General features: G+C 37.9%; 1 protein-coding gene across 1 annotated transcript in view; it reads left to right on the forward strand.

Annotated features, from left to right (window-relative positions):
* grin3bb (glutamate receptor, ionotropic, N-methyl-D-aspartate 3Bb) overlaps window positions 1–23,694 on the forward strand; it is a 162,822-nt gene extending 139,128 nt beyond the window's left edge. Inside the window, exons 6-9 of the mRNA XM_051676254.1 lie at window positions 7,246–7,397; window positions 16,108–16,272; window positions 16,843–16,910; window positions 22,932–23,694. Coding sequence (XP_051532214.1) covers window positions 7,246–7,397; window positions 16,108–16,272; window positions 16,843–16,910; window positions 22,932–23,463 — 917 coding nt within the window. The 3' untranslated portion in view covers window positions 23,464–23,694. The remainder of the gene's footprint in view (window positions 1–7,245; window positions 7,398–16,107; window positions 16,273–16,842; window positions 16,911–22,931) is intronic.
* Window positions 23,695–26,648: the final 2,954 nt, after the last annotated feature.

Genomic DNA, 26,648 nt, shown 5'->3' on the forward strand with positions numbered 1-26,648 from the left:
GATGGTCCGGGTCAGCCATCGCGATGGGTTGGAAAGCACGAGCCACGTGTCCAAACTCTGGGCGAGGGGGACCAAGGGGACAATCACGTCAGATGTACCGGCGGGTGGGTCCTCGTGGCGGGGTGGAGCCTGAGGTGCCACGTCGAGGGGGCTCGAACCCTGTGGCCGTGCTGAGTCCAGAGACATCGAAGCACTTACCTGGCTCCTGATGCCCACCATAAGATTGGTCGAGGAGGGGGGAGGAGGAATATCATCCCCACAGTCCGTCGGAACCAACCCAGTGTGGGCATGTTTGTGCCACAGCTGGGCACACAGGGGCAGGGGGTCCGCCGCTGGAGTGCCAAACCTGCCAAAATGGTACGGTGGACGGTGGTCGTGACGACAGCCGTGCGCACCTGACATGTGACCCAGGGAACAAGAAAACTACTCTTTTGTTGAAGTTTTGGGTACCGTTTTGGGCATGCGGCGAAAAATGAAACAAAATATTCTCCTCCCAACCCTCCACCGGGGGATGGAGTGGTCTGTCCACCAGCTCCATAGAAGCGAGTCTCCACGTCCCTGGGTCGCCCATCTCACGAGCGGTTCGAAGCCTTCCTTGGGTTCTTGGCGGCCGGCCGTGAGACAGGTGGCATCTGCTTCCTGCGGTGGGCTCCATGCTGGGGCCGGGCCGTGGGGGTGGGCTGCGGCAGAGCCGGTGCTGTTGCTGCAGGAGGACGCCCTTGGCGAAGATCAGATGGGGTGCAGGGTCTTGAGCCACGCCAGGGCAGGATGTGCTGTATAGCCTCTGTCTGCTTCTTCACTGCCGAGAACTGCTGGGTGAAGTCCTCGACCTGGGAAATGTGGGCATCAAGGAACCGTGCCTTGTCAGCCTCTCTCATCTCGACCAGGTTGAGCCATAGGTGCCACTCCTGGACCACCAGGGTGGACATCGTCTGCCCGAGAGACCGCACCGTGACCTTCGTCGCCCAGAGAGTGAGGTTGGTCGCCGAGCGCAGCTCCTGCATTAATCCCGGGTCAGAACTACCTTCATGCAGTTCTCTTAGCGCCTTGGCTTGGTGCACTTGCAGGAGAGCCATGGCGTGCAGGGCAGAGGCGGCCTGTCCAGCGGCACCTCAGGCCTCAGCCGCCAGAGACGACATAACCCTACAGGCGGATGGGGGTCTCAGGTGGCCCCGCCAGGTGGCGGCATTTTTAACCGCCTTATCCACCTGGGGAATCGCTGAATACCCCTAGCAGCCCCACCATCAAGGGTAGTGAGAGCGGAGGGGCTCAGAGACCGGGTCCAGGTAGTGAAAGGTGCCCGCCACAACCTTGTGAGCTTCTCATGCACCTCTGGGAAGAAAGGGCCCAAGAACCAATCGTCAGGCTGCGAGGGTTCAGGGGGGGTGGAGGGTTCCACTCCAGCCTGACACACTCAGCCGCCCGGGCAAGCATGGCTGCCAGCTGCGCGTCAGGCTGCGACTGGGCAACCACACCCAAGGTGGGAGCCCAGTCGAGTCCTCAGTGTCAGACTGGACAGCCCACTCTCCGATGCTGCAATCGAGAGCTCATCCACTTCGCGAGCGCCAAAACGAGATCGCGAACTCGCCCTGAGACGAGCCAGCGGTCTCATTCCAGGGGGGCAAATGAGCATACTGGGGAATGGGAGGTCTGTGGGGAGTTATCCGGCAGAGTGGCTCCCATTGGGGTCCCCAAATCACCCCCAGTGCTAACCGACGCGGAATGAAACCCTTAGGTAGAAGGACCAAGGCGGGGAGCCGCTGGGGTGGTCTTTCCCTCTAATGAAGGAAAAACCACAACCGCAACATTGCCATGGTCACGCCCTCACAGTGAGAACATGACCCGTCCACGAACGCTGTCTCCGTGTTGGCAGCGCCCAAGCATGTAAGACCACAATCGTGGCCATCGGAAGCGTAGAGGTAACAACCACAACCAGGAAATACATCTCCGTTAATGAAAATATACTCATTTAGTAGGAAGAATATACTCTTTTTATATATATATATATTTATTTATCACACATTTGCACATATACAGTGAAAGTCTTTTTTTTTCACATATCCCAGCCAAGCTGGGGTCAGAGTGCAGGGTCAGCCATGGTATAGCACCCCTGGAGCAGATAGGGTCAAGGGCCTTGCTCAAGGGCCCAACAGTGGTATCTTGGTGGTGCTGGGGCTTGAACCCCTGACCTTCTGATCACTAACCCAGAGCCTTAACCACTGAGCCACCACTGCCCTACTGCTGAAGCACCCAGGAGCGCTCTCTGCACTTCCCCAGTGCAAGAGAGGGAGAAGCCGCTGTAATGCGCCATAAATCCAACAGCTTTTCAAGGTGAATGGATCGGCAGAGTAATTCAGCTCGCTGAACACAACCGCTCAGCTCCGAAGAGAAAATCTGAATGAGTGGTTGCATACCAGCTCCTTTTATACCCATATGTCCGGGGGAGTGGCATGCAAATTCCACTTGCCAATTCCCATTGGCCTTTTTTCAAAAAGCAGAGGTGTTTGGGGCACCCAAGTGTGACCCCTAGTGTCACTACATCAACACAACGTCGAGTGAGTGACAGATAGGGAACTCACTTTTCCTTTGTTAAACATTCAGGTTTGAGGTTTAATAACATTTTGGATTGACTGAGAGCATTGTGTTTGTTCAACAATAAAATTAATCCTGAGGAATACAATTTGCCTAATAATTGTGCAAGCAGTGTGTGTGTGTATATATATATATATATATATATATATATATATATATATATATATATATATATATATATATATAAAGAATGATACATTTCAGCAAAACAGTAGAATGATAAACAGTAAAATGAAAAACGGAAATAGAATACAAAAATGAAATACGGAAATGAAATACAGTAGAGGCTAATTAGCAGGGCATTAGCCTACCCATATTCTTCAACACATACTTATATCATTCACAGCATCTTATGCATTTAACACATGCTTAAATCACTCAAAGCATTTTATGCAGTTTTAACCAGGCTTTAAGGACATGTATTGCAGTTTCAACAATACCACTCATATTTTCACATGTAACACGTATTACATTTATTCACTAAACTGGAAAACACTCTGGGCTACAAATCATTAAATAAGATATGATTAATACTAAAATTACATACCCAGTCCTCGCATGTATGCAATATGTGGTCAGACTCCACACATGCAATCCATATGCATCCTTCAAAGATTATCCACAACAAACACTCCATTTTCACATACGACTTTTCTGAACACATATTTAATGCAATTTATAAGCATTTTGTGTAAAATGTGATATTTACCTAAGGATTCTCAACCGATGAACAAAACTGGAGCTCTCTTGCGCAACGAAAGTTCTCACGTCTCTAAACAGCACACATGTGCAACACAAGAAAGTACCGGAAAGTCACAAAACTCCGGTTCTTAAAGGAGCCATGTCCAATTTATGATGAGTTAAATTTCATGAAATGTCTCCACTTGGCTACAAGCAGAACATAAACAAAGATTTTAGAAAAAATCTCAGCTCTGTAGGTACATACAATGTAAGTGAATGGTGATCAGATCTTTGTAGCTCCAAAAATCAAATAAAGGAAGCATAAAAGTAATCCATATGACTCCAGTGTTTAAATCCATATTTTCAGAAGCAATATAATAGGTGTGGGCAAGAAACAGAAGTTTATGTACATATTTATGTACTTTTTTACTCTAAATCTCCACTTTCACTTTCAAAGGCACCACATGTGACTTTCAGATGTAAAAGTGAAAATTAAAGTGGAGATCTAGAGGAAAAAAGGACTTATATATTGTTCTGTTTCTCACCCACACCTATTATATTGCCTCTGAAGATATTGATTTAAACAATGTAGTCATATGGATTACGTCGATGTTTCCTTTATGTGATTTTTGGAGCTACAAAGGTCTGATCACCATTCACTTGCATTATATGGACCTAGAGAGCTGAAATATTCTTCTAAAAGTTTGTGTTCTGCTGAAGAAAGAAAATCATACACATCTGGGATGGCATGAGGGTGAGTAAATGATGAGAGAATTTTCATTTTTGAGTGAACTATCCTTTTAAGTGTGTGAAGAAAAGAGGCAGATGTTTCAGAGTACTGCGTGATTTTGCCCTGGACATGAAGAAAACAACAGTTTTTCAACTTATTCCCATTATATTCACTGAGCAAGCTGACTGACATCAAAAATTAGAGAAACCATGTGTAAGTGACATACAGAGAACTAAAACTGTGCAGGAAGTATCCAAACGGACCATTTGCATGTTATTGAGTTTATTGACAAATCTACACAACAGACAAACTGGGCTATTTTCCTGAGCTGCCTAAAGAAAGCACAGATTTTTCCTGAAGGCAGCAGGAAAAGAGTTGCTGGAGGAAAAAGGAGATAGGAAGGAAGCAGTTCAACAAAACTGTATAAAATAATTGTGGCTCAGTGTATGATTTCTTCATTTCCAGGCCTGAACCTCAGCTGACGTCCGGGCTAATTGAGCGCGTGCCCTGTTCCTCTGTGTTAATTACCATATGTTGGTTGTCTCATTTCTCATGTCTGTTCATTCCCTCTCTGCGTGCACGGTTTCTTTTGTGCCGCTCTGTGTGTCCATGCAGGGCATTGTTATGCATGTTTTTTTAATTTTTTTTAATATATAGATTAATAAGCATGGTCTCATGCATCAGCTGTAATTTAGCAGACAGGTCTTGTCCTTTAATTCTGCCTGCAAACGGTGCCAAATTATTTGTGACACTATCAAACTGCTCACTATTTAGGGAGGCAGAGAGCCACTGGAGATTTTTAAGCAAGATGTTGAATGATCTCTTGGATATGTACAATAGTTATCTCTGTTTGTATTTATGCCATTATGTGTGAAATACTGATTAGTATGCTTTAGAGCTTAACTGGTGGGTTGCAACCCCATAATGGGTTGCAGGTACTGATACGGTTGCAGTCAGCAAGGTAACACAATTCTAAATGCAAATAGTAAACATCAATTAACTATATAAATGTGCAGTGTTAAGACAACAAAATAAATAGGCTTAACAATTTTAAAAAGGAAAGAGAAAACACTTTTTTTCCAAAATATTTTGCCCTATAAAACCCGTACAATATTTTGGCACATATTCATATTCTGTCACTTGGTAGGAGCTTGCTAAATTAGGCAGATGCTTACATGGACAGGTTGTGTGACATGCTCTTTCCCTTCTTTAAAAACCAAGAACAAACAATTATGCACGCTAAAAGAAAATATTAAATGCATTTAATACACTTTCATCTGCAACAAGGATTAACATGATTTGTGCTAACCACAATATCAGGTTGCTACTTGGATTCAATGTAAAATCTGGGTCATGTCACTGTTGAGAACTACTGATTTTGGAGACAGGTCTCATCCTTCAATTATTTGTTACACAAGATTGCTTAAGGCAAATGGCCACTGACGATTTTGAAGCATATGTTTTACATATGTGCAACAGATATTTCTGTTTGTATTTATGCCATATTGTGTCAAACGCTGATTAGCATGCTGCAGATAATGTGAAAGTGTGTGTGTGTGTGTGTGTATGTGTGTGTGAGTGTGAGTGTGTGTGTGTGTGTGTGTGTGTGTGTGTGTGTGTGTGTGTGTGTGTGTGTGCTGCAGCTTGGCAGTGATAAAATGCGTAGATGTCAGCATTTGATTATCTGTGATCTGTCAGCCAGTCAGTGGCCAATGGTAAGTGACAGATTTACTGCTGAGAGCTTGAGGAAAACATCGCAATTATTGGTCCAAATATTATATTAGCTCCTTTTATTTGATATTTCCCTATATTTTGGCCAGTCTATAATTTCTCCATTCCCAAGCTTGCCCCTCAACTGGGTGGCTGGACTAAAACATTAACTGAGGTTCAGTGTAATCAGACCTCTCCAAACTCGTGCCCTGCTCTTCGCTGTGTTAATTACCTTTCTGTTGTCCAATTTCTTATATCAGTTCATCTCTCATGCATCTGCTGATTGGATAAGATTCATGTCTTCCACTGGAAATGCTGGCCTATCAATGATAGGACTCTTAAGCCCCGCCCACACGATAACTGACCTGTGACACAGCCACAGGTGACACACCCCTCCTGTCACTACATCATACATGTGTCTGAGTCACTTCATCTTCGTCCTTTCCTTCACATATTGTGTTCTCCCATTTTGACATTATTTTTCCAATTGCTGTCACAGTTTAAAGTAACAGTTAACCCACAAATAAAAAATTATGTTCTAAACTGGTATCACCTTCTCTCTGTTCTGTGGTACACAAAAGGTAATTTTTTTTAAAGAATGTCCTAGCTGCTCTTTTCCAAATATTGTAAGCGAACGGGGACTGTGAATGTAAAGCTCCAAAATGACAGAAAAGCACCATTAAAATATCATGCAAGTAGTTAATGTGCTATATTCCAAGTCTTCTGAGGCCATTTGAAAACTATGTGTATGGAACATACCTGCCTCAATGCCCCTAATGCCGCCTTATTTGATTTGAGAGCTAAGGTGAAGGGCAATAATTCACATATTCAGTGAATAATAATTCACATTTCCATCTGCTCCTTTACACAAAGCTATCGTATGGCTTCATAAGACTTGGAATACAGTGCATAGTTGTGTAGACCATTTTATAATACTTTTTTGTCATTTGTTCCAACCATGGAATTACATGGAATTACATGAGGGTGAGTAAATAAGGACATCATTTTCATTTTTGGTGAACTATTCTCTTAAGAACTGACCCAGTTTTATTCACATTCCTCAAAAATGTCATTTTATTCGTGAAGTCTAATTTTCATGTTTCATTAGTGATATCAAAGAGAAGTAATGGAAAGTGAAAGATCAGCATAAAGGCAAAAATAATACCATCAAGACTTGAAAAGAGGACTTAGAGTCAAAAGTTTAACTGCGGTGTTGAGTAGAGAACTAACTGGGCATATTTCAGGCATCACTGATTAACTAAACTTATCAAAACATGAAATGTGAAGACATTCGCTGTTATCGTGCATTTGTTTCCCCTCATCCATCCATTATGTAAGCTCAATGGGCACATTATGATGTTGTTCCCTATTACACTGAACTTTTTGAAGAAATTGTTAGAAACTCTGCACTGACATGTAGTTTAATGAAGCTTTTTAGCATGTTTTGTTTGCAGTTTGTGCTGCAGATGTTTTGATGAATTGGACTGAGTGACTAGATTCATGATTATTAACAGGGTGATTTTCATCCTCAGGTTATGGGATTGGACTGCCCCAGAACTCACCGCTCACTTCCAACATATCTGAGTTCATCAGTCGCTACAAGTCAGATGGCTACATGGACATGCTGCATGACAAGTGGTACAAGGTGGTGCCATGTGGGAAGAGAGTCTTTGCTGTTACAGAGGTGAGCAGGATTCAGCTGAACTGCAGGAAAATAAAAAACTGGTACATTGTGACAAATCTTAAGAGGTGGCCCAAAATCTGAATTTTCCTCATGGATCTTTTAGTTTGAATATTCATGAATTAATAAATATATATTTTTCTTAATTTCCTAATCTTTCAATCATTTTTACCAGATTAGAAGCATGTAATGAATTCATAGTCAGTGGTGTCACTTTCCATTCTCATACATTTTAGCTGTTTTATGGTCTTATAAGAGTCATATAAATTCTGTGTATTCTGTACTTCTGTATTGATTTTTGTTGTTGTTGTTGTTGTTTTGGAATAAACCATCTAAAACCTAGAGGTTTAGATTTTAGCCAGATGTTTTCAAATCTAGTTCTGTTGTTGGGCAATGGAGATTATTACAGTAAACAAGTAAGTGATACATGTAGTCAGCTAGTCAGTTTTGCTCAGTAAACCTAGACCAAGTGATTCAGGGTGTTGCATCACCTTTAAAGTGTTTATTTTGTGATAATGGCCAGCCAATTGTACATTATTTTGCTTATTACACAGCTACTTGCCAGATCAGTAAATAAATGTACACTGAAAACCCTAATATGTTGACTACTCAATTGATTGTGTAAATAATTGAATTATGTAAAGTGGCATCTCCAAAACTTGTGTAATTAAGTTTACTTAACTTGGTGTTCATAAAGAATGAACTTAACTATTTAAGTTAAGGTAACTATATGCAAGTAGACTTAACTTAGATTAGCTATTTAAATGTTGTGGTTTCAGCTTAGTAATTTTAATTGAATGGACTGAAATTTAGGTCATTCAATAACACATTGTGGGCTCTATTTTCGTGAGCGTGCAAAGCGCAGCGCTATGCGCAACGACCGTATGCAACGACCATGAGCAACGTCTTATCCAATTTTCGTGAGATCGCTAATTCTAATTGCAATTATCGTGCCAGCGCAAAGTGCAAGTGGCTGTGGGTGGGAGTGTTTGCGCTATTGTGGGTGTATGCGTACAAACTGTGGGTGTATTTTATGTTAATGAAGTGGCGCAAAGCACAATTTGCTATTTTCCTGAGAAATAGGTCGTTGCGCTGTCCTTTGAAAACCACGTCTTAACTCAGCGCAAAGTTCAAACTCTGTTCCTGCATTTGCAGTTTGGAGATTCCGCCAGCAGGTGGTAATAAAGTTCATGTCCAAACTCTGGAAACATTGTAGAACATCAAATTATGTCCCTGATGATCAGAGATGTAGCTGTTTTATATGAAACAAAGAATTATGAGATTTGTGTTATCTATAGATCATGGTTTATTTTTCAATTATTATTATTATGTTTAAATTGGCAATTGTATTTATGGTCTAATTTGTATGCCTAAAGATATTTTTCCACCTGTTGTCGCAGAGTGATTTTTAAGTCACTGCAAAACAGGTCGGTGAAAGAAGAGAGAATAAAATGCTTAGAATTGGTAGGCTATGATTTTTTGACCACTTCGTTATTTTTATTATATTTTCGTTTCGTTTGAAATGTAATTTCAATTTAGAAATATGTTTGGTTTAATTTTTTCGTGTTTCAATACATGTATTTCATTTTTTTAAATCAAAATCGACCGGTAGAATGAAGTGCGTGCTGATACAATCTCTGTTAATGTTAGCCATGATTTGTGTGTCAGTAGATGAAAATGATTAATAATACTTATGTTCTCTGTAATTTAACGGAGCGTACATCCAAATTCTGATGAGAATCACATTTTCCATGCGTATAAAAGGAGCATGTCACTGTCATAGAAATATGGCGGACAATCATCAACGCAGATGATGCACAAAAGAACGTAATTTTCAATTCTTCTAATTCATTGCATACAGTCCATTTACACTATCAACTTCTTATGAATGTGCTGTCTTTGTTTATATCGCTGGTGCTTGAAGGAATGGACTATATGATAGGACGCAGATGGTGGAATAATAACAATAATAAAAACTGCCTAGATTTAGCGCATAATTACAAAATGTCATGGCCATGCTCACTGACTTTGTGCTTATGACTTATGGCATAGTGCAGCGCTTAACACTAGCACTCTTAAAATAGGGCCTTATTATAATCTTATATCCTTAAATAAACTTTTTTCTCCACAGAAATGCATAGACACTTAACAAAACAGCTATTTGCAACAAATCAACATAAATAATATTACAAAAAAGCTAAAACCTCTATGAATTCTTAATAACAACTATTTAAATGCCACCATAAGTTACCTTTGATCATGGAAACATAATTAAATAATTCAAGTGGAAGGCATTGTAGGTATTCCCCAGAGCCTCAAATTTGTACTTATTAGTTATTATGAGTTATTTACACTTAATACTTAAGTCTATGGATTTTTAAGAAAAATAAGTTCAAGGAACTTTATGTCAAAACTTGATATTTCAAGTAATTTTTAATTAAGACAACTTTTTTCTACTATTGACAACATTAGGGTTTACAGTGTACATGAAATATTGATTTCAGTTATAAATATTTTGTTATGGGAAAAGAAAAGGACCACAGGGTGATACGAAAGATATTTAACTAGCACAGTTGTGTTAACAGAGACAACGATCAATTATACAGTTTAGTTATCATTATACAAAAATATTATACCATAAAATGATTGACCAGTCATAATCAAGTATTCCCGAGAGCCATGTAAAAACACAAATTGACAAGCATTCACTAAATGCATCCCCCTCAATGCCTATAGTGGTTCGCTGCCCTGGTCCAGGCATTATGCTCAAGTTGAATTGAATTTGTACAGGAAGCATATGCAGTGAAATAATAAGGAGAACTGTTAATTTAAACTCTAAAATCAGCAAATATTTCTTAAAGGTATAGTTCACCCAAAAGTAAAAAGCATCCCCCTCATGTTGTTGCAACCCCATTTTAGTCCCAGATGCTAGGCATCTCCTTTCTTGTTCTATGGAAGAGAGGAAGTAATATAGGTTTGGAACAACATAAGGGTGAGTAACTGAAAGGGTGAGTAACAAAATTTTCACATTTGGGGTGAACTATGCCTTTTAAATGCACATGTTCAGATTAACATAAAATCTTTGTGTCTGACACAGTACCTACCTGTGCCATTCTGGAAGACATACATTTTAACATACACCTTTTTACAGCAGTGCAAATCCAAATCTCCAGACAGTCATAGTCTACTGAATTACATTATTGTACCACTTAATGTGTTACCCAATCAAACAAAGCTCTTGTGGTGGAGCTCTTACAGTGCCTTTCCTTTTTATGGCTTTCCAATAAAAGAACTGGGCAAAAAGACCATAAAGTTGGAGTTTGTAACACCTTCCTGTCATTCAAGTGACGGCCAATGCTTATCTTTTCCTCAGAGTCCCTTTAAGTCTATCAGGCTGATTTAAGTAAGAGGTGTTTGCTTTAGCCTTCAGTAGCGGAGGGGCTTCAGCTCTTTTTACATATTGATTTGGCTCAGTACCTACACTAACTTATCTTGTGTCATTATCTCCTGTGCCTTCAGTGGTGCATGTTGGATATGCAAAGCCCCTCAGAAGATTCCAAAGTAAATGACACTTTCGGAGCGAGCTGATAGGCTGACAGATGTGTTTTGACATTTATTACAGATTCCAGTTGTAGAAATAAAGAGGCCATACCTCTCTTCAAAAACATATTTCTCAGTGCTGGGGAATGCTTTATGCTTGAAGCAGGGCATGTTTTTCCTTTTAATTTTAGGGGGTAAATTACCATTGCCAGAGCAGAAAAGATTATTCCTCATTTCCATTTCAAATCTTGGTGCTCTTGTGTCATCAGAGCCTCACAGAGGGACGAGAACATGAGGACAAAGCACAGTGAGCTAGTTAAAACCTTTGCAAGATACACTCAGTTTTGAATCGACCCTACAAGTAAACATGTCAGCTTGCCGTTAGGGATAGTTCATTTAAAAATGGAAATTCTGCAATCATTTACTCACATCCATATGACTTTCTTTTTTCTATGGTAGACCAAAGGAGATGTCCGAGTTGCTCTATTGCATATAATGAAAGTGGACCTTCTTAAGCCATATGATAACTTTTTGTGAGGAATGGAGTGAAAATTAAGTAATTATTAACTGAAAATCCTGTCTTGACAGTCATGGTCACCATTAATTTTCATTGCATGGAAGAGCAGCTTGGACATTTTACTTTGTAATGACATGAGGGTCAGAAACTGATGACAGAATTTTCGGGTGAATTAAGTATTAATATACTGTAGCTTAACAGGAGCATTGCGCTAACAATGCCAAGGTAATCGCTTTGATTCTCAGCAAACATACAAACCGACAAAGTTGCTTTGAATAGAAGCATCTGACAAATGTACAGTACACATGTAAATTATTTATTTAAAGGGTTAGTTCACCCCAAAATTAAAAGTCCACAGAAAAAAGAAAGTCATATGAGGTTTGAAACAACATGAGAGTAAGCAAATGTTGACATAATTTTCATTTTTGTGTGAACTTTACCTTTAAAAACTAATAGAATGTGCTATTTCCCAGAACTGTTTGGTAGTATGTGGTGGTCATTATAACGATTTACAGGTTTGGATTGCTGCATGTGGATCAGCAAAATACAAAATGAACCTGACTTAACCTGCTTTCTGAATGGTTTTGAGAACACACGGCACTGTTCTGCAGATGAAAAGTTTCTCTCTACCAAGAAAAGCTTCTCTTTTACTCCCACATGCCCTCCGGTCAAAACACACAGATGAAAAAAATATTTTTTTCTTGTCTGGAGTCACTGTGTTTGATGACATATTGTATTAGAGATTCTCTGTGGAAAAAAGTAAGCTGTTTAATTCATTAAGTGTCTGAATTTCAATTATACTGTCTTTCACCTTGACTGGATTGTATACTCAGTGCTTGGTAGTAACAAATTTACTGTAATCAAAAAAATCAAGTACTTGTAATTGGATTACATTAAATTAAATAATGAGCATAATTGGATTAAAGTTACTTTTTTATGGATTACATGATTACATTCTTGATTACATTACCAATCAACGGCAATAACTAGTGCATATTTTGGGGGTGTAAATATTAGCAATCTCATAAAATGAATGTTACTATTACTGCATTTTTGCCAACTGACTATTACATGCCTAATTTTACGTTTCATTGCAGTATTGTGAAATTAAGACCAGGGGCGCTACAACAACTGTGCTTTTTTATTCACTTTCACACAAATCACGACTGCAACGGCTGATTATGATTTTATAAAGACTTATTTTTCGCACTATTAATCACAAACTGCTACAGTATGATATCGAAACACTTTTACTATAACTCATCATTTTAAGAATCATACATTTTAACAGACTCAGCTACACCTACATTTACACACTTATTCCATCACAATTCGCTTTCGCAGCAGCTCACCTCATAGAGTGTTGGACTTTGAAGTATGTGATTCGAGAACAGTCAAACACACAAGCTGACACTTGAGACGAGGGTGTCATAGAAGCAACACAAGATGATGTGGTTGCTTCAGAAAATGTGATTTTCATTTTGTTTTTGGACACTATCGGTTAGGTTTAGGAGTTGGTTATAGGGGTAAGGTTGTTACCACGTTTATGTAACGTTCTTGAGACTGGGCTAAAAATATTTGCTCTGACAATGATTAGATTTGTGTATTTTGAAACTATTCATAATTTTCAAAAATATACAGATTTTAGCACTTGCCATTTAGTTAATTTAACTTAATTTAGAAACTTCTTGAGCACCAGAATCACAGATGCATTTAGGACCATGGTGGTTTGGCCTATAGGTGTGGCTGCAAATATAAACAGAAAAATAATACCAACGTTACATGCACGTTCTCAGTGTCTTCTATTTTGGGTTACACAGTGTTAGGTTTTTATGACCCTTTAAGCACCTTTGTTTTACTCAGCAACAGACAAATAGCAAGTTTCAGTTTGATTTGACATTTACTAATGCTTAATGAAAGAAGTGTTAATTGGTACTTTATACATTTAAAATTAATGTGTACATTTTCATTAGGAATATGCACTGAGTAATCAAAGTGTTCAGATTAGATTACCTAAAAAATGTAATCTAAAAAATGATGTTACTGATTTCGATTTAAATCATGTAATTTGTAATCAGTATCAGATTACATTTCAGATGCAATCAACAAAGCACTGTGTATACTGCAGTGCAAGAACATGCTTTTTGAAGAGTTGCAACGATACAAATTTCTCTATTGCTAAAAAATATATATGATCATTATTATGTAGAGCTCAAACTTTGATTTGAAAAACTCTGTTTTGATCTTTATTTTTAAGTGCACAATCTCAGAAATGTATAGTTTTTAAACCTCCTTCTGTAGGTAAATACAAACCAGTTTTTCCATTTCTAATGTTGATGTGACTTTTGCATTTGTTTTAATATGAGGATTTTTTTTAATTTATTTTTATTTTTTTGTCAGTTAGTTCCAGTTGGTAGAAATCATTCTCAATCAAAGGTAGTCCAGGGATGAGATGTTGTTCTCTCAGTCTTTCACGCCTAATGAAATGTCAGCAGGATTACACTGCCCTCCTGTGTGCAAGTACTGTATTACATATCTTTCCTTAGACTTTGCGATAGTTTTTGTTATAATTAGGGCTTTCAATCAATTATATATTTTTAATTGTGTATATTTTTAATTACACAATATGGCTATTAATTAGTTAAATTAACTGCAATTAATCACATATATCAATATTTGCTGAGAAAAGCCATCAAATTAAATAGGCTAATTGAAAGCAATCACAAATGTAGCAGATAAGTTATGCATTGAATAGACAAAATGTGGTTTTAGAAGGCAATATATAGTTTATTTTCATACCATTTAATACCATTCATACTATTTAACATAGCCTATTTCTGTCTTGTAGACCACAGCAATAAATTAGCCATTTAGTTTTTCAATCTATATCAGGGATGCTGAGAGCAAATTAGCAGAGAGGGGGGCATTAGGTTACAAAGGGGGGGCGTTTATCAGTCATGTTCATCAAATCTATCGTCAAGTTCCTGTTTGCATTAAAATGTTTATCTAGACTCCATTATACGGGTTGTACTGCGGTTCATCTGATACTGATTCATTTCTATTCTGAAGTAGAAATGCATAATTCCTAAAAAAATAAAAATAAATAAATAAATAAATAAAATAACAAAATAGGGACTGAAATAAGGGAATGAAGAAGGGGGGCATTCATTTAAAAAAAGGTTGAGAACCACTGATCTAAATGAAGTAGACTTATGGGCCTTTTCATGGCCGTTCTCACAGGAGAAGACGTGTTCTCGTGTCTCACTTTGGTTGCGTTGCGTCTCACTGGTTTTCAACGTTTTGTCATGAAGTTTAAAAGTTTCTTGCTTTGAAAGTTTAATTGGTGCGCCACTGTCAGCAACACACGGAATTGCAAAAATAAGACAGAAATTGACATTTTGAGCCGTTCGAACACAAAAATTTCAAATGATGTTTTGAAATTGACACTCTTCGGCAAGTCATCCTGGGAATGGCTTGCATTTAGTTGTCTCTGCAAAGTAAGGAAGGAAAATATTATAAGAAAGAAAGAAAGAAAGATATTTAAATAAGTTTAATGTTTCTCAGAATTACTTTTCAATAGCTTTTTTGGAGTTTGTGCCCTCTGGAAAGAATGGCTGTGCTGATAATTATGCTTAATATGTTTAATATTACAGTTTTTCTCAGTCACTTTGGCTCATTTTTTTTAAAGTCTTAACATTCTCTAAACTGTATGTGCAATTGTCACAACTGTTATATGGGACATCACAACTCTATTGCATGTCTGCAAAATGTAGTAACTCATAAAACATTTAATTCATGCTTCAAAACCTAGTTATTGTATCAGTAAATTGGCCAACTCCACCAAAATTAAAAGTTTTTTGTCATCGTGTGAGCCGTACTGGTCAAAATGTTTAGATGTTTTTTCACAATGGCAGTCAACCCTGGAAATGTTTGTTATATACAAATTTCGTTTTTGTTCTGCTTTTGTTTTGTGTTACATGTAAACAGAACATTCACATTTGCATGTCCATTTTTACACATTTCTTACATGTAAAGTCATATATAGTGAAAAGAAAATTGCCACAAAATGACATCCATGCAAAAAAAAAAAAAAAAAAACGCAGCAATGAAAAAATCTGCAGTAGTTCTGTAAAAACATAAATTGTACCTCCTCACAGTACGTAACACCACAAGCTCCCATTTACTTGGTGGACATCCTGTCGCTATCGTTGGTCTGGCCAGAGATTTATCAGAAGCATTCCATGTCATAGATATTTATGAAATATGCATGTGTCTTACAGATTTTGATAATTGAATGGATCATTTTGCATGTGATGGCTCACACGATTAAAGAATGTTTAGAAGTTGTGAAGATTATGACAATTTCACAGAGAATCAACTCATCAGTTTTGATCAGCAAGCCATGTGCATTTAGTTATTGTGCAAATTGTAGAAAATTGTATTTTCTCTTTTGCACACATGTGGCAAAACACGTGCAGTTTGCTTAAATGAATAAAAAATTCAAATCTGGTGTGAACAAGAAACTATTTGTTCGGAGATTTGAACTTATTGTTTTGAAAATAATTATTCTCATTCAAGAATTGAACAAAAGCAACTGAGAAAAACTGTTTAACACCATGAACTATAATCACACCTATATTCTCTCTCTCTCTTTAGACACTGCAGATGGGCATCCGTCACTTCTCAGGGTTGTTTGTATTGTTGTGTGTGGGTGTGACTGGGGCCTTACTCACTCTGGCGGGAGAACATGCCTTCTATCACCTGGTTCTCCCACATATCCGCCGCAAACAGAAGTTCAAATACTGGCTTCACACCAGCCAGGTGAGGCAGGAGCAAAGATCACTGCTGTATAAAAGCTGGGAGAAATGATATCTGTCTTGAACCAGTAGTTTGACCAGAATTCTTTTTTTTTTTTTTTTTTGTTAAGAAAAACTAAAATGAAAACTGTGTCATGATTTACTAGGCTGTCACAGCCTTCAAGCACTATAATGGGCAAAAAAGCACAATAAAAGTAGTCCATACAGCTCATGTGCAAAGGGATGATCACCTATTGTACTGGCATGAATTTGACTCTAGGCTGATCATTTCACTTTAGGTGTGAAAGTGAATTGCTCTGCAATTGCCTTTTTCATTTGGTATAAAAGGGTCCATTGTTCATGAATGCAGAGCTTTGACTGTGTACATAAGCTGTGCTTGATATCTCAGGGTCTTATGAGGCTAATTTCTCTGAGGGAGGGGAATTCATGCCAAGCAGAGACAGTAATTGGCATCTCTAAAAATATTGATTATTAAAATTATAAGTATGGTGTTGATCTCTCTCATTTTTCCCTTGCCAAGATAATTACATTTGTAATAATATATATATATATATATTTTTTTTTTTTGTTGCAGAAAATCCACAGAGCTCTGAACATGACTTATGAGGATGTGAAACGACAGCAGGCAAATGCAGAGAAAAGGTTTTGACTTGTGTCTTACAGATTTTGATAATTGAATGGAACACCCCTGAGTCTACTCTTTACTGTTGTACACGAAACTGGTGTTGAGCGGGTAGAATTCAATGAAGCTGTCAGCTGAGGACATGTGAGGCATCTATTTCTCAAACTAGAGACTCTGATGTACTTATCCTCTTGTTTAGTTGTACATCTGGCCTTCCACATCTCTTTCTGTCCTTGTTAGAGCCAGTTGTCCTTTGTCTTTGAAGACTGTAGTGTACACCTTTGTATGAAAACTTTTTTTTTTTTTTTTTTTGGTAATTTCAAGCATTGTATAGCCTTCATTCCTCAAAACAATGATTGACTGACGAGTTTCTAGAGAAAGCTGTTTCTGTAAATTATTCCAAACTTTTGGCCGCCAGTGGAGATAGATAGACAGACAGACAGACAGACAGATAGATACAGTATCAGCCACAACAATAAAACCCTCGTGCCGCCAAAACAGCACCAACCCGCATCTCAGAATAGTATTCTGAGATGCTATTCTTCTCACCACAATTGTACAGAGCGATTATCAGAGTTACCGTAGACTTTGTCAGTTTGAACCAGTCAAGCCATTCTCTGTTGAACTCTCTCATCAACAAGGCGTTTCCATCCACAGAACTCACTGGATGTTTTTTTGTTTTTGGCACCATTCTGAGTAAATTCAAGAAACTGTTGTGTGTGAAAATCCCTGCGATCAGCAGTTACAGAAATACTCAAACCAGCCCATCTGGCACCAAAAATCATCCATTCGATTATCTAATCAGCCAATCGTATGGCAGAAGTGCAGTGCATAAAGTCATGCAGATATGGGTCAGGAGCTTCAGTTAATGTTCACATCAACCATCAGGGGAAAATGTGATTTGGACTGTGGCATGATCTGTGGATGGAAATGCCTTGTTGATGAGAGATGTCAACAGAGAATGGCCAGACTGGTTCGAACTGACAAAGTCAACGGTAACTCTGATAACCGCTCTGTACAATTGTGGTGAGAAGAAAAGCATCTCAGAATAGCACAGCAGGTTGGCGCTGTTTTGGCGGCACAAGGGGGACTTACACAATATTAGGCAGGTGGTTTTAATGTTGTGGTTGATCGGTGTGTACATATACAATATATGCTATCGTCAAGCTTAGACACTTGATTATTTACTTAGTGGCAAGAAAATTAACAGAGTGCCAGAATAGAACCTAACAGGATGGAAATAGCTAAAGTTGTCCATTTCTTAGTGTGGAATTGACAGTCAGCTTACATGAGGGTGTCACCTTGAAGTTTATTTTTATATTTTTAACCATCACTTAAAATGTAGATATTATCAGAGAGACTTTTGTTATTTTATCAACAGGATGGAATATTTGAGAGAAATATCAACTAATACCACAAAACATCACATAATGAATCAAATCCATTGCTATTACTTCCCACCAAAAATGATGTCACTTCCTGTAGGATAATGTCATGAAGGCTTGTATTAGTTGTTTTAGGGATATTACAAAATAGTAATAGGAAAGTTATTTTGAGGACATGGGGAATAACCTATACATTTATAATAGAATAAAATAAAAATAAAAACAGGAAAAAAAAAAACTGAATATTTCTTAAAGAATTGTCAGATTTTTATTTTAGAAGTTTAGAAGATAGTACTCAAGGACATTGCAAAAATGCAACATCCACTCCAACACACCAAAGTAGTGCGATTATTTAACCCTTGTGCTGTGTTGAAATATTTTATCTAATTTGCTGTTCATGGTCAAAAATGACCAACCTATTAAAAATTACTTATAAATCTCTCATTATGCTATATTATTACCAAATATTGGATTAGATCTTTTTGCCAACTTGTTTTCTTTCAATTAGCACATGTTTTGTATTTTTTGGAACTTACTGATTGTAGGCCTCATTGATCTGAGCTTATGCACCTCCATTTTTGAGTGAAAAAAAGCATTATTTGTGGATAATTTTGGCAGTATTAAATAAAATATGAAAACATTCCATTCTATTTATCACACTAGTGTGCTTTAATGTTTAACCAGGAAGTTTGTTTTGAAATGCTTTTATTTTGTACAAAATAGCACAAAGTCACACTTGTGGTGTTCCTGGTCAAAAATGACCGGCCATTGAAAATGAATGGGGAGATCAAAAATAAGAGAAAAATTTAGTGTTCAGGAGCATGTTCATCATGTTCATGTTCACATATCTGTGCACGCGCACAAACACACACACATGCGCACGCACACACAAACACACACATGCTCACGTACACACACACAAACTCTTTTGAGTATTACATGCTTTCTTTTTCACAAAGATGAACTTTATTTTACCCTGAACTGCATCCAACATCCATTCATCTATTACCTCACAAACGCGCACACATACACCAGAATTGTCTTTGCCCCACAGTGACCCCTCTCCGATAGAATTTTTCATAGATTTTTTCAATAAGCATTGTGTGTTTCAAATGCAGAGCACACATTTGCAAGGCACATGCAAAAAGCTATTGTCAGTCATGTGCATGAACCAGGTGTTCGTTGATTTGGTTTGTTGTTGATTAGAAAATATAACATAAATATGAACGGTGTTGGTATTTTTGTTCCATGAAATGTTCTTTATATGACAGTGTTAATGTGTAAATAGGCTTAGGCCAGTTTTCTTTGTCACAACGGTCAGATTTGGCAGGGAACACTATAACTGTTACTTTGTGCCCCTATTCAGAATATAAAAGCATTTTAAAATAAAAATCCTGTTTTTTGTGATCTCCCCATTCATTTTCAATGGCCGGTCATCTTTGACCAGGAACACCACAATTCTATTGATTCTGTTGGAGAGGGGTCACTGTGGGGCAAAGACAGTTCTGATGTGTGTGTGTGTGTGTGTGTGTGTGTGTGTGTGTGTGTGTGTGTGTGTGTGTGTGTGTGTGTGGTAATGTTGGATGGATGAATGGATGTTGGATGCAGTTCAGGGAAGGATAATGTTAATAAAGCATGTAATATTCAAAAGAGTTTGTGCATAAATGTGAGCATGTGTGTGTTTCTGTGTGTGCGTGCACATGTGTGTGTGTATGTGCACGTGCACAGGTCCAACGCCTTTATGTTTGCAAGCACACATGCACATATGTGAACATGAACATGATGAACATGCTACTGAACACTAAATTTTTCTTTTAATTTTGATCTCCCCCATTCATTTTCAATGGCCGGTCATTTTTGACCAGGAACACCACAAGTGTGACTTTGTGCCATTTTGTACAAAATAAAAGCATTTCAAAACAAAATTCCTGGTTAAACATTAAAGCACACTAGTGTGATAAATTGTACAGAATGTTTTCATATTTTATTTAATATTGCCAAAATTATCCACAAATAATGCTTTTTTCACTAAAAAAAACACCCATAATAAAAAAAAAAAAAATTATCAAAATGTTTTTGGGAAGTTGTGATACCCTGTGTGAGTCAAAGTCAGTAAGTTTTAGTCCAATATGATAACATTAAATAGCATCTTCAGGCAAAAGAAAATCCTCTTCAGTTCAAAATGACAGGAACGCAACATGGCGGTTAAAGGTGCACTCAGTAATTTTTTTCCTCAGAAAAAAGTTTTACTCCTAAAGAAAAGAATGGTAATTTTGAAACATATGGATAAACTCATGAGCACTCACATGAGATAAAGCTCCAGTCACATCAGTAACTTTATAAAAGCTGTTTAAATCTACATGAAGAGGGTCTCCCTCATGGGGGCTGCCATGTTATGATAACATGACCAGTCGAATATTACTCGCTTAATATCAGAAGCCACCCTGCATGCTACTGGATATTTTCTCTCATGGATTAAATTAATGATGACTGACTGTGAGTACTACATTTCTGAAATGGCTTCTTTGACTGAAAACTAGTGATTTTGAAATATGCTGCATCCACGCCACTAGGTGTCACTGTAATTCCAAGATGAAACAAGCAAAAAAGTACTGAGTTCACCTTTAACATTAACGCCCCTGTTCACTTAAAGGATAGTTCACCCAAAAATGAAAATTCTCTCATCATTTACTCACCCTTATGCCATCCCAGATGTGTGACTTTCTTTCTTCTGCAGAACACAAACAAATATTTTTAGAAGAATATCTCAGCTCTGTTGGTCCATTCAATGCAAGTGAATGGTGGCCAGAACTTTGAAGTTCCAAAAAGCATATAAAGGCAGCATAAAAGTAAACCATAAGACTCCAGTGTTTAAATCCATATCTTAATTAGCAGTATGATAGGTGTGGGTGAGTCCTTTTTTTACAATAAATCTCCACTTGCACTTTCATATTCTTTTACTTTTGTTTTTGGCAATTCTTCATGCATATTGCCAACTACTGGGCAGGAAAGAATAATTTATAGGGAAAAAGGACTTAAATTTTGATCTGTTTCTCACCCACATTTATCATATTGCTTCTGAAGACATGGATTTAACTACTGGAGTTGTATGGATTACTTTTATGCTGCCTTTAATTTTTGGGTGAGCTATCCCTTTAATTAAAGAAAAGTAACTAATATGATTTTCAAAACAGTGAATTTAATATTTTATCCAATAAATTAACAGGTAATGGGAGTACGAGTAGCAGGGGTGTAGCAGTCATTTTAAAAGTGGGGGGGACACAGCTGTCAGTAGGTGGCTCGCACAGACCTAACACTTACAGTGCAGTATTAATATATTACAGTATATATTAATATACAAGTATGATATAAGTATTATTACTTTTAATATTTGTAGTATTTTAAAGATTCAAGTATTGCTAAATAATTGCACAATTTTGCTAAATTAGCTGCAAAAATGAAGGGCATCTTGTGGAGCACTTGCTTCTGTTTCACACATGACAATAAAAGACTGAGCACAAGCTGGTCCTGAATAAATTATTTAATCAATTAAAATAATGACAATTGTGCATGTGCACAATTTTATTTATTTTTTTACTCTGTGCTTGTGCATTGTGGGATTTAAATGTATCCAAGTGGCTCAAATGTTTTGACTACGTTCACCAAAACTCATTTAGATCCATTTAATGATTCAGTGACCATCCATGGTGATGCCAGAAGGTGGTGACAATTGAGTGTCTTGTGTGAAATTAGTTAGTCACTGAATCAACGATCAAAAGAATTTTAATCCTTTAAAATTTGTATGTCTACAGACCTACAAAGAGAATTTAGTAGAAGTTTTAAGCATTATAAGAACAAAGCAAATCTATCATTTCCCTACAGTTTTTGAGCTGCTAAGCATGACTTTTATCAAAAGACATTAATAATAGTCTTATAATATTTGAGTTTCAATAACGTCCGTACGTTTTCATGTATAAAAAAGCATGTCTACATATCTATTCCTTTCAGTAAAATTCTTGTGTTCTAAGAACACAGCAGATCTAGCTTTTTTCCTACAGTTTGTTGACTGCACACCAACACAGAGGTAAAAAACAGGAGCTGATTTTAAAAATAGCTATACAAATTTAACACAGATCAAGTAATATGCTTTAATTGGCAAAAACAACCAATCAAACTATTACCTCACAAACATAATGTAAAAAGCACAACTTAATGAAGACTCATGTGGTGATATAAACTCCACTTACAATGTGCTTAAAAGAAGGATTGTCCTTAGTTTTTTTTCTGCAGTGCATTTTATGTAATGCTGCCAATCAAGAACAATATGTCGAAAAACAACTCTCATTTGTGTATTCCCCATCTCTAGATTGATAAACATGGATAAATGAGCATTGTTGAAAGCAACTTTGTAGAAATTAATAGAGACGCATTGATTCGTCTCATGAAACTCACCTGTGATTATCTGGATGGTCGCTCAATCAGCCCAAAGTAACAAAAGGAAAAGAATACTGTATACAAATCCACCATTTGCACTTGGTATGGGTTTAGCTTGGAAAAGTGCAGGGGACAATAATCACCTTTATAAAGAGTGCTGGGGACGTGGCTGCTACGCCCCTGAAATGACACAAATCATTTATGTTGTCTCTTCTTTCCCAGTTGTAACATCCAGAAAGCTCAACCACATCCGCCACCTCCAGCTGCTCCGCTTGGATCCTTTGCCAGATGGAACAATGAAAGCACCAATGCAGCCCAGGAGCCCAAAGACAACAAGAGGGTCCATTTCAAACTGGAGACCCTCAACACACGCTGTCTCCTCCCCCGTGCCATGGCAGAGGGTGGTCAGGGTAGCTCTGCCTCCGTGTTTAGCTCTGGGGCTGGAAGTCTCTTGGCAAAGGTGTGTGAAAATGGAGGACCCGTGGCTCAGCGGCCAACTTCTACATTTCCCAAATCTTCTGCAAGTTCCTCAAGCCCCTCAAAAGAAAGCGAGTTAGAGGAACTCCAGGTGAAGATTGAGGAGATTCGTGGGCATTTGAAAGCAGCTCTGGCTCGCAGGGCGGAGCTTCAGACTACAATGGCTAAGGAACGCACGGCTGCCGCTGTTGTCACAGCGACCACAGCGGCTCCGCCCACAGTTACAGCCACTATTTGCCCCGCCCTCTCCAAAGAGCCATCCGTTTTAAAAAGGTGATACTCAAAATGCCTGGAAGAATTTATGAAAAAGGACATGTTTTTCTATCTGTCTCCTCCAAAAGACTTTCATATATACGTGGAATCTTTTAAAGTCTTCATGCTAAGGCAACACTGACCCTTGGTGCAATTTTGCTAATTAATTGCTAATAAGATCTCATGTGGCTTATTTTCTAAAGCATCACATCACTCAACTGGTAAAACCAGAAGCAGCCTGGTTGGGGATTCTTTTTAAATCATTGGGATGTTTGTGGACCTACAGAACAGAATATAAGGATGAAAGCACCAGCAAGCCCATGCTTTCCTCTCAGCAGGTGATATACAAGATTATTTTATTCATCCACATACCAGAAGGTCCATTCTCTCTGCCAAGCTGTTTTGATTATTATTTCCATGTCAGTTCTGGATAGGGAACAGAATAAAATAATCTGTTGCACCAGAGGCCTCATCATTTTGTCAGAGGCCAAGGCCGTATCTAATGGGGAGAAAGGTGGTACTGATTCTAGGGGCCCACAGGTCCAGGGGGAGCCCACAACAAATTCTTAACTGTATTTTTTAATAGGAAAAGGGCCTAGAGCAATATACAGTCATGGGGCCCAGAATACCTTGCTATGGCCCTGTCAGAGGCAGAACAGGACCTTGTGTTTGCAGCTTTGACAATGATTTTTAAAGCTTGTATCTGATCTGAAAACTTGTTTAAGGAATGTTCTGGGTTCAATACAAATTAAGCTCTATGGACAGCATCTGTGGAATGCTGTCGATTACCACAAACAATAATTTCAACGTCCCTCAGTTAGTAGAAAGAAAATAAAAATCAATGTGACAAAGGATTGCAGTTCCCACAAAACTTAAATAACTTTGTCTGCAAAGTTATATCCAATTTTCAACTCTTGTTATTACCATGTAAAGCTGGTAAACTTGGTAACTTTCACACAAAGCGCTCAAGTTTGCCAGAATAGAATGTGATGTAACTACCCGCAAAGTGTGTGCGTTGAACCAACTCCAACAGGACTTAGATTTATAACCCATAACTAAAAGTTCATCCAATTATAATAACAGTTCCACCTCTAAATGGGCTGTTCAGACAACTTCACAGCTCAGATAACATATTTATGTACAGAAGAATGAAAAGAATAGTTCACCCAAAAATGAATATTCCCTCATAATTTACTCACCCACATGCTAGGGCTGGGCGATATGTAATCGAAGATCGGAGATCATTTTCAGCATTCTCATAGACGACATTATTCTTGCCAACAGTTTTCAGAGGAATGAATAAGAGAAAAAAAGCGTGAAAACTCTTTACATGCGCTTGTAGACAGGCTCCTGCTGCAGGCTTCTGAACAAACAGCGAATCAGACACTAGCATTGACGGCTTTTTTTTTTTTTTTTTTTTTTTTGTCTGTTCTTAAAAATATAATAAAGTGTGTTTCATCAAGCGCGTGTCTTCGTGACTAATAGCATATCGTGTCATGTGTAACTCTGAGACAGTTGGCGACTTCCCAGATCTGTGGTTGCCATTCCCTATATTGTCGAACATCATCTGTTCGCAATCGGCATCCGGATCTTTGTAAGACCTTGATATCTGATTACATCGTCCTATCGCCCAGCCCTACCACATGCCATCCCAGATGTGACTTTTGGAAGATTTTTAGAAAAATATCTCAGCTCTGTTGGTCCATTCAATGCAAGTGAATGGTGGCCAGAACTTTGAAGCTCAAAAAAGCACACAAAGGCAGCCTACAAGTAATCCATTCGACTCCAGTGGTTAAATCCATGTCTTAAAAAGCGATATAGGTCTGGGTGAAAAACAGAACAATATTTAAGTCCTGTTTTACTAAAATTGTCCACTTTTACTTGCACATTCTTCTACTTTTGTTTTTGGTGATTTCTCATTCTTTGTGCATATCGCCACTAGGGAAGTGCACGAGTAATTGAGTAATCGAGTACTCGTTCTGCACTAGTTACTCGAGTTTTAAAAACACAACTCGAATATCGCAAATTAATTTTCCTTTGTGCATTTGCCTGCCGTGAGCAGCGCTGTATTACACTGTTTTCCCTCTGAATCTCTCACCAAATCCAGCAGTTACAATTGAGTCCGCTGGGCGGCACTGTGGATGTGTGTCATCAAGGTGTTAGAAGAAGAAATCTGTCCGTCTGTGCTTCTAAAGCAAGGCCAAGTTATATTACAAGGCAATACTTGTAATATTTTGATTCTTATTAAATTCTACTCTAATTGTATTCAGTTCTTGTTGAAGTCATGCAAACCAACGGATGAGGATCTGCTTTTATTGGTGTAAAGAAAATGCGAAGAGAACTTTGAAGTTGATCAGACCAGAATGTTTGTGTTTTAAATCTGTGAACAATGGCAGAGTGCATTTTATAAAAAGCAAACTTTCACAACTTTCTTTCTGTATAATAACATCTGAAATTATAAAAATATGATTTTTTGACTTTATGTAGACTCAGTTTATATATGTGCATTAGTGTCAGTGTTTGGTTTGTACGTAAGCAGAGTGAGAGCAAATGATTTTGCTGTTATAAAATAATAATAATAATAATTTTTGCCAAAAGACAAGTGTAGTTTGTTGAAGTTATCTTACTTTCAAACCATTCTTGGTAATGTTTGTGAATAAAACAAAATATAAATTTCACGTACGTGTCATACATGTTATTTTTAACATGCATTTTAATTTACGTGTAATCGGGTACTCGTTTTTTGTGGGTTAGAGTACTTGACTACAAAATTACTCGAAAATGCCCATAAAAGGACTTAAATATTGATCTGTTTCGCACCCACACCTATCATATTGCTTCTTAAGACATGGATTTAACTACTGGAGTCGTATATTATGCTGCCTTTATGTGCTTTTTGGAGCTCATACACATCTGGGATGGCATGAGGGTGAGTAAATGATGAGAGAATTTTCATTTCTTGGGTGAAATAATTCTTTAAAATAAATGCTTTTACAAACAAATTTCCATTACATTTTTATAAGTACATTAAATGTGATTTCTGCTTGTTTTTACAAACTAAAGAACGATTATTTTTTGTGGTAATCGACATGTCACAGATGATAAAAGTTGTATTCAACCCGGAACCTTCCTTTAATTGACCCTTTTTTTTCTCTATAAAGTCTGACATTTGAATGGCCAGGTTGCCTGTTTGAATTAAGTTCTGTGTTA

This window comes from Myxocyprinus asiaticus, chromosome 37 (assembly GCF_019703515.2).
Source record: "Myxocyprinus asiaticus isolate MX2 ecotype Aquarium Trade chromosome 37, UBuf_Myxa_2, whole genome shotgun sequence".
Classification (NCBI taxonomy): domain Eukaryota; kingdom Metazoa; phylum Chordata; class Actinopteri; order Cypriniformes; family Catostomidae; genus Myxocyprinus; species Myxocyprinus asiaticus.